The sequence below is a fragment of the Theobroma umbraticum genome, unplaced genomic scaffold (genome assembly GCF_002168275.2).
Source record: "Theobroma umbraticum cultivar Fairchild unplaced genomic scaffold, ASM216827v3 scaffold_204.0, whole genome shotgun sequence".
Taxonomy (NCBI): Eukaryota; Viridiplantae; Streptophyta; class Magnoliopsida; order Malvales; family Malvaceae; genus Theobroma; species Theobroma umbraticum.
In genome coordinates, this window is record NW_018397267.1 from 2,095,060 (window position 1) to 2,108,209 (window position 13,150).

At 38.5% G+C, this 13,150-nt stretch overlaps 3 protein-coding genes across 3 annotated transcripts; all 3 read left to right on the top strand.

Annotated features, from left to right (window-relative positions):
* Nucleotides 1-127: 127 nt before the first annotated feature.
* ALN (allantoinase) lies at nt 128-5,339 on the top strand. The gene is made up of 15 exons (XM_021438750.2): nt 128-288; nt 805-898; nt 1,079-1,193; nt 1,393-1,466; nt 1,813-1,889; nt 1,979-2,015; nt 2,089-2,174; nt 2,451-2,510; nt 2,720-2,868; nt 3,026-3,152; nt 3,316-3,471; nt 3,563-3,673; nt 4,241-4,351; nt 4,449-4,547; nt 4,936-5,339. Exons 1-15 carry the CDS (start codon nt 205-207, stop codon nt 5,062-5,064), a joined length of 1,509 nt encoding a protein of 502 aa, XP_021294425.1. The 5' UTR covers nt 128-204; the 3' UTR covers nt 5,065-5,339.
* A 239-nt stretch (nt 5,340-5,578) lies between these two features.
* Nucleotides 5,579-10,531, top strand: LOC110424071 (DNA mismatch repair protein MutS, type 2). Its single transcript, XM_021438561.1, has 5 exons — nt 5,579-6,138; nt 6,920-7,880; nt 7,962-8,486; nt 8,762-9,211; nt 10,014-10,531. Exons 1-5 carry the CDS (start codon nt 5,615-5,617, stop codon nt 10,323-10,325), a joined length of 2,772 nt encoding a protein of 923 aa, XP_021294236.1. The 5' UTR covers nt 5,579-5,614; the 3' UTR covers nt 10,326-10,531.
* Nucleotides 10,532-10,852: 321 nt separating this feature from the next.
* On the top strand, nt 10,853-12,583 carry LOC110424731 (stem-specific protein TSJT1-like). Its single transcript, XM_021439385.1, has 4 exons — nt 10,853-11,122; nt 11,578-11,818; nt 11,906-12,026; nt 12,123-12,583. Exons 1-4 carry the CDS (start codon nt 10,917-10,919, stop codon nt 12,320-12,322), a joined length of 768 nt encoding a protein of 255 aa, XP_021295060.1. The 5' UTR covers nt 10,853-10,916; the 3' UTR covers nt 12,323-12,583.
* Nucleotides 12,584-13,150: the final 567 nt, after the last annotated feature.

Sequence of the window (13,150 nt, forward strand, 5' to 3'; positions counted from 1 at the left end):
ACATTTCATCACGAATCCAGATGTAACCATGCAATTGGCTGTTGGCGGTGCATTTCCCACTGACGGGTGACAGTCGTTTTCTCATTTCCTTCTTCGTGAAATCACACGTGTACCAATATATGGAACTCTTGCCGTCGTCGTCGTCGGTTGTTTTTCTTTTCTTTAATATAATAAAAAACAGAGAGGAGTGAGGGTGGAGGAGAGATGGACTGGCAATGGAAGCTCTTACCTCTGTTGACGCTCCTGGCTTCTTTTCTTTTTCTTTTCTACATTGAAGATTATTTCAAGGTTTCATTATATTGTAGTTTCAGTATTAAGTTTTAAGTGTTAAGTGTTTCTATAAATAGACTTTGATTTTCGGCTTTTGTTTGACATTCCTGATTCATAAGTGAGCTGAGTTTTCTTGGTGATGAGAATTCGAATAGATGAAATAAAAATTTTCAGTTTTCTGGCTTTTCGTTAGACGTAATATCTGGTTTTGGCGCTATATAGAGGAGTTTACTTCTCGATTTCTGCTTCGAATTATCTCAGAATTTGGGGAATTTTGATTTTCGATTCTCGGTTTCTTTAATTGATTTTGCAAAAGAAGGATTATGGTCTAAGAATCTCAAAACTAAAGTACTTTGATGATTTTTCAATCTTAATAACTATGAAGTGATCCTGTGTTTGTGATTTGCTTTAAGGAATTATTTAAGTTGAATTTTCCTGGTTTTGTTTAAGGCAGTGTGTACTTGTAGATTATGATTTTAATGTTATCTATTGATCAATTGGATAACAGAAATTATGATTATTACATTTGTGTAGCCACCTCAAAGCGATTGCAGTCTTCTTCCTTACAGTCACTTTTGGATAGCGAGCAAGCGCATCGTGACACTTCAAGGGATTATCTCTGGTGCAGGTATGTCAAACAACTCATTCCATAAAAGAAGTTTTGCAAGAGGAAACATGGAAATGTAGTTCATTATGTTGGTGATATTATCATCATCATTATAATGATGCTACACCTCTCTCTTGAGCAAGATCTTTGCAATGTGCTTACTAGTCATTTTGTTTATTTTCTGAATGCATAAATGGACAGTTGAGGTGAAGGGAGGGAATATCATATCCGTAATTAAGGACAAGGATTGGAATGGAAAATCTAAACAAGTAGTTGATTACGGCTATGCAGTTGTCATGCCTGGCTTAATTGATGTGTAAGATCTATGCTCGTGTTCTTGCCATTTGCCTCTTACTGCACTCACAATTTGTTCATTTCCGTAGAATTAAATATCTACTTAAATTCTAAGCAATAATTGAGATAGATAACTGTATTAGCATGAAAGTTGATATGATCAAAGGTAAATCTCAAATACTTTAAAATGTGCTTATGATTACGTCCGTACTCCATGGTAGGCATGCACATCTTGATGATCCAGGAAGAGCTGAATGGGAGGGATTTCCTTCAGGGACTAAAGCAGCTGCTGCAGGTATCTTGCTTTACACGTATATTGAACTTTTATCAACTGATGTTACCATCGGTAATAAATGCACGAGGTTTAAATTATTCTTCTTCTTCTTCATGAACAAATATTACAGGTTTCAGTAGTAGGTTTTTCACTACTTATTTACCTAAAGACATTAATTGAAATGCTTATAGATTGGTTGTTCTGATAAATCTGTTTTTCTTCCTCGTTTTTCCTTCATGATCAACACATATTATTCATGTATTTTTAGTCCTTTTGAATTATGTTAAATGGAATACTTCTTTCTTGTCTTTCTGGTGTGCTACACTGTATGCACACCTTAACTATTTCTATTACTGCATATCTATAGGTGGCATTACAACATTGATTGACATGCCTCTAAATAGCTTTCCTTCCACCGTCTCAACAGAAACCTTGAAACTCAAGGTATGCGTAGTAATCATACATATATGTGACTAGTTAATAGATATGCTATATATCATCTATTTGAACATTTCAATTTTTCTTTTTGACAGATTGAGGCTGCAGAGAAGAGAATTTTTGTTGACGTTGGTATGTTCCACAAACTATACCTTAAGAAATCTTTATTTCAAGGACTTAACTCTAACAAATATACTATCACCAGGCTTTTGGGGAGGTCTAGTTCCTGAAAATGCATTCAATGCAACAGCTCTGGAAGGTCTCCTAAATGCTGGTGTCCTTGGTTTGAAGGTAAACTTCTAATAATATTCAGCTATACATCATTTGCATAGAACAGAGTATCTATTTCCTGTTTGAAGGCTGGGTCTTTGTATATTTTGAGATAGTTATGCCACCAATAAAATTATAAGAATTATCTTGCTGTTATCTATGAACTTAACCCCCTTCCTTTCGCCTCCCCTTTGTCCCCAAACAAAGATTGGGGGGGATATTTTGTAATTTGTGGTGTTAGTGTTTTTTTTTTTATTGAAATTTTACCTTACAACATTTTATGTTCTAGCTTTGCAGTCTTTTATGTGCCCTTCAGGGATCAATGACTTTCCTATGACTGATGCCAATCATATTAAGGTTCGCTTTTGATACCTGAATCAACAGATAGTGAAACTGGGCTTCATTTTGGAACAGAGAACATTTACATTTCTATTCACTCTTTTTCACTTTTCTTTGGTTTTGTAATAATGCACACATAAATGAAGTTGTTTTGTCCCTTAAATTAGCTTTTGCAATATTGGTAATGTTTAGGCTATCTTCTGAAATTCATCTATTTGCTGCTTTAGGCAGGGCTTTCTGTATTGGGCAAATACAGAAGACCTTTGCTTGTACATTCAGAGATTCAACAAGATGTCGAAAGTCACCTACAAGTTGAAGATGGTGCTGATGATCCTCGATTGTATTCAACTTATCTTAAGACAAGGCCACCTTCTTGGTAAGTTGAATTTTCTTTTATTCTCTTCTTTGGGAAGGGGCAATATTTAAAGGATTTTATTGAGAGATTAATGGTCCTGTCCATGTTTTGCACAAAGTATAAGTTGTTGAATTGTATTTCTTTACATAGTTAGTTTACTCCTTTATTTCCCATCCAGGGAGGAGGCAGCTATTAGAGAACTTTTGACTGTCACAAAAGACACAAGGATCGGAGGTCCAGCAGAAGGTGCTCATCTACATGTTGTTCATTTGTCTGATGCCAGTTCTTCCTTAGATCTTATAAAGGTGTATTCTACGATACCATCACTCTGATAGAACTCCTGTGCTCAATCATAGCACAATTTTCTTGTTCTGCTTTGTACCCTACTAATTGCCAATAAGTTACTGCTTGTGGACAATTTTCTGAAATATATCTTTTCATGAAGGGTCATTTCTGTGTTGTTGACAGGAAGCAAAAAGGAGAGGTGACAGCATAACTGTTGAGACTTGCCCTCATTACTTGTCTTTTTCAGCTGAAGAGATTCCAGATGGAGATACTCGTTTCAAGTGTGCTCCACCTATCCGTGATGCAGCCAATAAAGAAAAACTATGGAATGCTTTAATGGTATTACTAATAATTTTAAGGGTGTTACTAGTTATTTTAGTTCTAGTTTCTTCAAAAATTTGCTTCATCTGTATTATACATTCTGTTTCAGGAAGGACATATTGATATGCTAAGTTCTGATCATTCACCAACAGTCCCAGAACTTAAACTCCTGAACGATGGTAACTTTCTGAGGGCTTGGGGTGGCATTTCATCTATACAGGTTGGTGATTTTCCATTTACAGAAAAAATTATCTCCACTGCTTGCTTTCTTCTATGTATAACAACATAGACATTGCTGACTTATAAAAGTTAGTTACCATCTTACAGTAACATTGATTCATAGCTACCATCTTACAGCAACATTGATTCACCTTGCAGTAACATTGATTCATGAAGGTTTGGCATGTAAATTACCATAACCCTTTAATGGTATATATATCTGGATCCAAGGTTGAAATCTGACGAAAACCACTTTGGTCTGCTTCATGTTGTTATCCAGATTCACGACCCACAAAAGCTGTTGCTTTTAGTTCAGCATTGTAATTATCTATATGATTGATTAACAATAAACTGTAACTTGATAAAGTAAGGATGAACAAATTTATAGGAAAAACAATTCAGAGATTAAAATTAAGCAGTCGACTGCATGATTAGACTTGCTTATATGGCTCTTCTTACCATCTTTTACATACCTATTCGATCATATCTTCATGTTCTCTCTTTGATCATTGTTTACTCTTGCTGGGTGTTGACACTGATCAATAACATTCTATTGAGACATCTGCAGTTTGTTCTTCCTGTGACATGGTCATATGGACGAAAATTTGGAGTAACATTAGAGCAGTTAGCATTATGGTGGAGTGAAAGGCCTGCGAAGCTTGCCCAACAACATTCAAAGGTAAATATCTTGAATCATCTTTTCAAATGCACTTCCATTTTGATTTGTTTGATGCATTATGAATAAAGAACGTGGAGATCATAACTCCATTGTTTAGGGAGCCATTGCAACTGGAAACCATGCAGACATTGTCGTCTGGGAACCTGAAGTGGAATTTGACCTCAATGCTGATCATCCTATGTATGTTAAAAATCCCGTACGTATCCAATAACCCTATATCTTTCTTTCGTTTTTATTTTCCTTGAGAATTCAATTCATTCACACTTTTCAGTTGTCATGTGCTTTGCCCTTTTCTTGCCCTTTGAAGCTTGCTTTTTGTGTGTGTGTGTGAGAGAGAGACAGAGAGAGAGAGAGTACATCTCTGTCTGAACTCTGAACTTCGGCTGTGAATTTCCATTTTTTTTTCTTCTAAATTTAACCTGCACAAAAAATAATTGACGTTTCTGAACTACCAAATTTTATTGAAATGCATGATAACCCACCTGAGAGAGCATACCCTGAATCGAATGCAGTTGCTGTGAATATGATTCTTGTTCTTGGTGCCATTTGTGATCTGAATTTTCTTTCTTCCCTTGTATATGCAGAACATCTCTGCCTACATAGGAAAAAAGCTATCCGGAAAAGTGCTGGCAACTTTTGTAAGAGGGAACCTTGTCTACAAAGAGGGCAATCACGCTCCTGCTGCCTGTGGTGCTCTAATCCTCGCAACATAGAAAGGAAGTGAATAGAAAGGAAGTGATGATTTGAATAGTGAAGGGAACGACCACCACGAGCTATCTGTGAGAACCATCAATTATTTCTTTGTTGTTGTATTATACATTGTCATCTTTCTTCTTACCATCCAGGCTTGTACTAAAGTCATTGTTTATGAGCAAGTTTATACATTTTTTCTTTTTTTGTAAATGAATTTATATTCCAAAAGGAAAGCAGGAAGCCCTAATTGCTTTGCTACATTTTCAGGAAAAAAAAAGGGCCTAAATTTAATTTATTTACTCTTTAAACAAAATCTATGATAATAATAATAAAAAGGAGAAAGTAGTATAAATCATAACGTGACGCTTATTTTCTCGTTTGCGAAAATTTTTTCCCCCTAAACGCAGCCGTTTCTGGTAGTAAATGAGAGAAGAAATAAATAAAAAGAAATGCCAATGCGGCGTCGCGGCGTCCGTTTGGGTTTTAAAAAACAGAAATGGATAAGAAACAACCCATTCAACTAGCATTCAAATGTAAAAGCATTCGCCAGTCTCCGTCTTAAAAATCTTCATGCAACTAACCACTCAGTTCCTTTCCCTCCAAAACCCTCCACTTCTCTCTCACCGCCACCGCCACCGCCACTACTCTCCCTCGACCAGACCTTTCAAACTCAAACTCATCAACTCGCTTGCCAACTCACCCGAGTCACGCTCATCTGAACTCGCAACCGCCCTCCAAAGCGAAACCTTGAAAACCTTAGAATGGCCTTCCCTGTGCAATTACCTCTCTCCCTTCACATCTACCTCCATGGCCCTATCCCTTACCAAAAGCGCCGCATTCCCCATCGGTCAATCCCAGGAAGAGTCCCAGAAGCTTCTGGACCAAACCACCGCCGCTTTGCACGCCATGGAGGCCTTGAAATCGGAGCCATTGGATCTCTCTGCCATCGAGGACGTCTCAGGAATCCTCCACTCTGCTGGTTCAGGACAGCTGCTAACAGTAAGGGAGCTTTGCAGAGTTCGGAGGACGCTTGGCGCCGCAAGAGCCGTATCGGAGAAGTTGGCAGCGGTCGCAGAAGGAGGTTCTTTGAAGAGGTATATCAAAATTCTTTTCCTTCCTTTTTCAATTTCGGCATTCTTGATGTTTTCTGTTGCATCCTTGTGCCAAAATTAATGTCCATTTTTTTAAAAATATTTAGTAGTAATAGTTTGTTATGATCATATTTGAGAAATGATTGGAGTTTCGAGTTGGTTTTAGTGTACGTGGTTTCACTTACATTGGATTACTTTCTTATGTATATACAAATAAACTAAGGAACACTACGTCTAGAAGATTTGCTAGTTGTTTTTGTATCTGATAGTTGATTAGTTACAGAGGACGAGTGTTCAAACTTCTGATTCTGCTACTTTATACCAGATTCTTGTCATGAATAGAAACAGTGTAACTATGATAAATGTTTTCATTCTTTACAATGGTCAAGAACTTGATGATTTTCTTTCCCTATATGGATTCAACCTTTTGATCACAACAGAGGTGGATTTATGTATTATGTTTTTCTATTATAGACACCTCAGACTGTAAAGATCTTCCTTTATAGTAATGATTTTGGTGTAAGCAATTTTATCTGAAACATCTCTGAAAAGGCCTTCATTTTTCCTTGATACAATGTGGAGAGGGCCATGTATCGTATTGGTAATGATGGATTATCTTCTCTCTGTAAGGGTCTGAAAAGAAAATCATATTCAGGTTGCTTTGACCCAAGAGTGCACTGCTTGTTTCCTGTATACTTTTTTAAAATAAAAATATACAACCTGCCTGCATGAAGGTTAAATTTGGTTTTACAGAGTCTCGTGGATGTTATTATTTTTGTGCCAGGTACACTCCATTGCTGGAAATACTTCAGAATTGCAATTTCCAGAAGGAGTTGGAGCAAAAGATAGGATTTTGCATAGACTGCAATCTTTCAACTGTCCTTGATAGAGCTAGTGAAGAATTGGAGCTTATTAGGGCTGAAAGGAAGAGGAACATGGGAAATCTGGATTCTCTGTTGAAAGAAGTATCAGTTAATGTTTTTCAGGCTGGAGGCATTAACAGACCTTTGATAACTAAGCGGCGGTCAAGGATGTGTGTGGGTGTAAAGGCCTCTCATAAATATCTGCTTCCAGATGGTGTGGTTCTGAACATTAGCAGCTCTGGTGCAACATATTTTATGGAACCCAAAGAGGCAGTTGAGTTGAACAACATGGAAGTAAAGCTTTCAAATTCTGAAAAAGCTGAGCAAATGGCTATTCTGAGCCTGCTTACATCTGAAATAGCAGAATCAGGAGCTGAGATAAAGTATTTGTTGGATAAACTTCTAGAAGTTGATCTTGCTTTTGCTAGAGCTGCATATGCTCAGTGGGTGAATGGTGTCTGTCCAATTTTTAGTTCAACAGAATCTGAAGTGTTAATTTCCAACGGAGCAGATAATGCTTGGTCAGTAGATATTGAAGGAATACAGCATCCGCTTCTCCTTGGGTCTTCTTTAAGAAATTTCACAGATTTCATTGCATCCAGCTCTGGGGATCCATCTATAACGGAGGAGAAAAGTGGTGCAATGGCTGCGGTTAAGTCTTCAAAAGGTGTATCCAGCTTTCCTGTTCCTATAGATATTAAAGTTCAATGTGGAACACGGGTGGTGGTTATCTCAGGACCCAATACAGGAGGTAAAACTGCTTCCATGAAAACTTTGGGGCTGGCATCTCTTATGTCAAAGGCTGGCATGTATTTGCCTGCTAAGAAGCAGCCAAGACTTCCGTGGTTTGATCTTGTTCTTGCAGACATTGGGGACAGCCAGGTAGTGGTTTACCTTTTTTATGAGTGATAAATTCTCATTTCTTTATCCTCTTTTGTTCTGACTCTTCTTTTATGACTGAAGTCTTTGGAACAAAGTCTTTCAACATTTAGTGGGCATATATCACGAATTTGTGAGATCTTGGAAATTGCCTCAAAAGAATCACTTGTCCTCATCGACGAAATTGGTAGTGGAACTGATCCTTTAGAAGGGGTGGCTCTATCTACCGGTATCTTGCAGTATCTCAAAAATCGTGTTAACTTAGCTGTTGTAACAACTCATTATGCGGATCTAAGTCGTCTTAAAGAGAAGGACTCTCAGTATGAGAATGCAGCCATGGAATTTTCTCTGGAGACCTTACAACCTACCTACCAGATACTCTGGGGTAGCATCGGCAATTCAAATGCATTAACTATTGCTAATTCAATTGGTTTTGATAAAAATATAATTGAACGTGCAAAGAACTGGGTGGAGAGTCTAAAGCCAGAAAAGCAGCAGGAGCGGAAAGGTGTGCTATATCAATCGCTAATGGAGGACAGGAACAGATTGGAAGCTCAGTTCAGGAGGGCTGAATCTCTTCATGCTGAAATTATGGGACTTTATCATGAGGTACGGTTTTAGAAATTCCATTTTGTCGCAACATAATTCAAATTTTTGTTGCCACTTGTTGCTTATTATAAATAAGCATCAGGAAAAAAGTGATGTTAGGGTCCTTTTATAATTTGAAGTCAAGCTGTGTCCTATTGTGAAGTTATTAGACTATTAGCACATTTGAGGGCTTAACTTCTGCCTTTTCTTTTCTTGAGACCAGAATATGTTTTGTTTTGCTTATTGAATCATTTTGTTTGTTTGTTTGTTTCTTCTCCTTGATCCTAATAATGAAGGTTAGGGGTGAGGCTGACTATCTTGAAGAGCGTGAGATAGCTCTCAGGGCAAAGGAAACCCAGAAGGTTCAACAAGAATTAAATGCTGCAAAATCTCAAATTGACAGTGTCGTACAGGAGTTTGAGAATCAGCTCAGAACTGCCAATTCTGATGAATTTAATTTGTTGATTAGGAAATCTGAATCTGCAATTAACTCCATTGTAAAAGCTCACCGCCCTGGTGACAGTTTCTCTTTTACTGAAACAGATACAAGTTCATATCAACCTCGGTCTGGTGAGCAAGTCCATGTGAAGGGATTAGGAAACAGGTTAGCTACTGTTGTTGAAGCATCTGAGGATGACAACACATTATTAGTCCAATATGGTAAAATTAGGGTCCGGGTTGAGAAGAGCAATGCTAGACCTGTTTCAAATAGCAAAAAAAATGCGAGGCAGAGTATAAAAAGACAGGTGTGTAATAAAGATTGCTTCCTTAACATCTTGCCTGCTATTTGTTTGTGTTACATTTTTGTCCTGTTATCTGGATGGGTTCATGCTGAACATTTGGTAGAGGACCTTAAACCCAACAACTGAGCTGAGTAACGGGGAGCATTAGGCAAAGGTTCCCCTAGTTTGATGTTCACTGCGATTTGATTAATTACTTGGCCGACTTTGTTGGAATCCCCCACACACACCCCCCCCACTCTCTCTCATGTATATTTGCTAAGCTTATCCACCTACTCCCCAAATGTCCATTTTGTTGCTTCTGGGAAAATGCAATCCACGTCTATTTCCATTCATTATCCCTAGGGAAAACGTTTTATTCATCAGCCAAGATTCCCTTGCATAATCTGTGGTCCTGCTGGATATCATACTTGCATGAAGCTAGAATTATAGGTTTTCACCCAGCCTTTTGGTGAAATTTCTTAAGTTACATTCAAAATGTTACATATTCAACCATGTTTTTTGTATCTTTTTGTGAATGCTTTCTGTCCTTGGCAACGATCCTTTTAGTTTCTGAAGCTTTGACAGACAAATTACCCGTAGTTTCGCATACTTGTGCACATTTCTACACAAAAAGATTCACCTAGATCAAGTAGATGCAATCAAGTAGGCCAGACCTTGGCTTAGATATTAAATCATACTGTTAAAATTAGTCTACTACTCTGAAATGTTTTTTGGGCTTCTCTCTTATTTGACTGAAGTTCATCTGTCTCCTGCCTTGTCTTGGAATTGAATTTAATGACTCTGATTCTTATCATCTTTGCTGTAGGGAGAACAGAGCAGAGAGTTAGCGAGTAACTTAGATGCTACAAACAGTGATGCAATTGCTTACGGCCCGTTAATTCAGACATCAAAGAACACTGTAGATCTCCGTGGTATGAGAGTGGAAGAGGCTGCGCACCACCTCGACATGGCCATCTCTGCGAGAGGATCAAATTCAGTTCTCTTTATTGTGCATGGCATGGGCACTGGTGTCCTTAAGGAGCAAGCACTGGAAATATTAGGAAATCATCCACGTGTGGCGAAGTATGAACAGGAAAATCCAATGAATTATGGTTGTACAGTTGCTTACATCAAGTGAAGGACAATTCTTTTCCCTTCTTTTTGAGTTCCATGTTCAGTATAGCTTTGTATATATACACAATTACACATGTTAATCTAGTGAGCAATTTGATCATGCTTTTAATATCACCTATGGTGATTTTGTGTCTTCTTGGAGGTATTTTGTTTCTTTCAAGAAGACTGGTGATTAATGCAATAAAGGCTCGAGTAGCAAGTGGAACGATAACCATGCTATGAATGCTTCATCATCCATCTAGCTGTCCACTTTAATTTTTTCTGAATAAACCCATCATTTCAGTTTCCTTGGAATGCGCAATCTGACTTGTCAATAAGCCACCCGAAGAAAGAAACTAAAAATTTTGGCATCATGCCTGCATGCAAGGCTCACCTTACACGTTAGACCCAACCAAAAGCCTTTGAGCTGCCACACGTAAAGCCCCCAGCGTAATCGTTTTTGGTAAGCTAGCGAAAATCAGTAGTATTGCTTTCAGTTACAAGGCTACAACTATTAGAGATAAGCATGCACTAAGCCTCAGCTTCATTTGTTGAGGCACTCCAGTGTTAGCAGGAAGAGTTGGTCTGAACTCTTGGGATTATTTTTGCCGAAAACATGTTGGCGGTTTTCGAGAAAGCAATAGGAAATCCACCAGAGGAGCTAAGGCTTCCTTCTGTTGGCTTAGATTTGCAGGGTAAGAAGACTCTGGAAGAAATCTTGGAGACTTTCCGGTTATTGTGGCCACAGTCAACCTTGTACCACCTTTCAAATGGGAATTTCATGGCTTTGTCACATGAAGCTGAGAGTCCTTTACATCCAAGGTATTCAAAAATTTCAGCCTTCTTAATGTTTTTGGTAATGAGCTTAATTATGATCCTGTTTTCTTTCCATTTGGCTGGGAAGAAAGAGTATGCAATGGAAATGTGCTTCCCGTTTTATACTTCAGCTCTTACATTGTTATCTGAAAATCCTTTGTATCAGATAAAATTCATAAAGTTTTCGATCAAGCAAGTAAGTTGGAATCAGTTTCTATTATAATACACTTAAATGTAGATTACAGAGTAACAGTGGGTGGCGGTTAAGGAAGTAAAACTAACAAGGTAAAGAAAGGGAAACTAGAATTCTAATATGGTTCATACTTCCAGAGCTTTCACAAGTCATTTGATGTTGGTTGGATCCTTGATTATTTGTTATTGGTTAATATCTCTGACCTTATTTGAAGCATATAACAAATTTTGAGGGCTTTCGTTGTCTGATGATGATCGGAATGTACCAGGTCCATGGTTGTCATGGATGACATTTTCTGTATCTTCGTTGGGAATCTTGCGAACATGCCCGAACTCAGGCGACATTACGGGCTGTCCAGACGAGCAACGGAAGCCATGGTTGTGATTGAAGCTTACAAGGTGCTAAGAGACCGAGCTCCATATCCACCTGATCAAGTCATTAAAGATCTCGAAGGCAAATTTGCTTTCATTCTTTTTGATGCTAGATCTGTTACCCTCTTCGTGGCCAGGGTGAGATGGAAACCTAATGCAGTTGTTTTTCTCAAGTTATTTAAGGTTTATCTAGTATTCTCAGAAAATGTTGTTGGCTTAACATAGGACCGTGAAGGAAGGGTTGAACTTAAATGGGGAATGGCTGGAGATGGCTCCCTGGTCTTTTCAGATGATCCTAACACAATACAAGAGGCTTGTGGAAAATCCTGTGCGCCCTTTCCTCCAGGTAAACTCACTCACATTTCAAGCTCAAATAGGCAACACATTGCAAGTAAATGCTAGAAGTTGGTATTTCTAAATTTTTACATGGTTTATTTTACAGGCTGCATTTTCATGAATGCGAATGGTCTTATAAGCTTTGATCATCCACTTCACAAGGTAAAAGCAATAGCTCGTGAAGACGACGAGGGAAAAATTTGTGGAGTAATTTTTCAGGTGGACTTGTTCACAAGACTCCCAAGCATTCCACGAACTGGCAGTGCTGCCAATTGGGCAGATATCACCGTCCAGGAGGGAGAATGAAGGGATAAAGTTTTTACCAGATTGGCAGATGGTGATGAAGTGGAGAAGCTGAGTAAATTTAACATAATCTGCAGCAGTATTGTTCATGTTCTTACAACCTTTGCATGTTTTATGTTGGCCTCTGTTTTAAGCACCCAGTAACTTGCTTTGCAAATAGAGTTATCACTTTAGTTTATCCTTTTCTTGTATATCTTGCTTCGAACTTATAGCCATGGTTAATTTCAATTGATGAACTCCCACATTCCCCGGTGAGAAATAAACTTTCTTGGAACTGATCGGGAATCTGAAGTTTTATTAGGAGAAACTAATAGGAGTCAAGGAAAGCACATTATGCTTATTCTTAGCTTAAACAGTTAGCTAAAGGGAAATATATCTATGCTTTTCGCTTAGCCAGACGCCGGTTCCATAGCAGAAGGGCTTCGGACCCTATTAGCCTCACGTTTGTGGTCAATCCCCCTGTTGGTTTCACGGTTAAGCCAGTTAGAGGCAACCTGATTTATCGAACCAATGTGAGTATCACAGTTCCCTCCTCGACACTCCTGTACTGGCAGGCAATAGAAAGGTTGCCCGAAATTGTTGATGAGAAATCCTTTACCTTCATTTCCCGAACAACCAAGGCAGATATCACCACCAACACCAATACCAGGAAAGTTATCGCCTCCGCCGCCATGACCTTCTCCTATCCTGAAAGGCGGAATACCGAAACCTAGGATGCCAGGGAATAGACCAACTTTCTCCTGACCCTGGCCAGAAACAGCAGTGCCACCAGAACCCTGACCATGGCTTTTGGGGTCTTTAAAACTACTGGCGTCTCTAGCAGCAGAGCTT

Excerpts from the sequence above, each read along its gene's own strand:
- ALN (XM_021438750.2), top strand. The coding sequence starts at position 205 with ATGGACTGGCAATGGAAGCTCTTACCTCTGTTGACGCTCCTGGCTTCT. Across the intron at positions 1,890-1,978 it reads CAGAAACCTTGAAACTCAAG|ATTGAGGCTGCAGAGAAGAG; the intron begins GTATGCGTAGTA and ends TCTTTTTGACAG. Across the intron at positions 3,674-4,240 it reads GTGGCATTTCATCTATACAG|TTTGTTCTTCCTGTGACATG; the intron begins GTTGGTGATTTT and ends AGACATCTGCAG.
- LOC110424071 (XM_021438561.1), top strand. The coding sequence starts at position 5,615 with ATGCAACTAACCACTCAGTTCCTTTCCCTCCAAAACCCTCCACTTCTC. Across the intron at positions 6,139-6,919 it reads GAAGGAGGTTCTTTGAAGAG|GTACACTCCATTGCTGGAAA; the intron begins GTATATCAAAAT and ends TTTTTGTGCCAG. Across the intron at positions 9,212-10,013 it reads GGCAGAGTATAAAAAGACAG|GGAGAACAGAGCAGAGAGTT; the intron begins GTGTGTAATAAA and ends TCTTTGCTGTAG.
- LOC110424731 (XM_021439385.1), top strand. The coding sequence starts at position 10,917 with ATGTTGGCGGTTTTCGAGAAAGCAATAGGAAATCCACCAGAGGAGCTA. Across the intron at positions 11,123-11,577 it reads GAGAGTCCTTTACATCCAAG|GTCCATGGTTGTCATGGATG; the intron begins GTATTCAAAAAT and ends GGAATGTACCAG. Across the intron at positions 12,027-12,122 it reads CTGTGCGCCCTTTCCTCCAG|GCTGCATTTTCATGAATGCG; the intron begins GTAAACTCACTC and ends TTTATTTTACAG.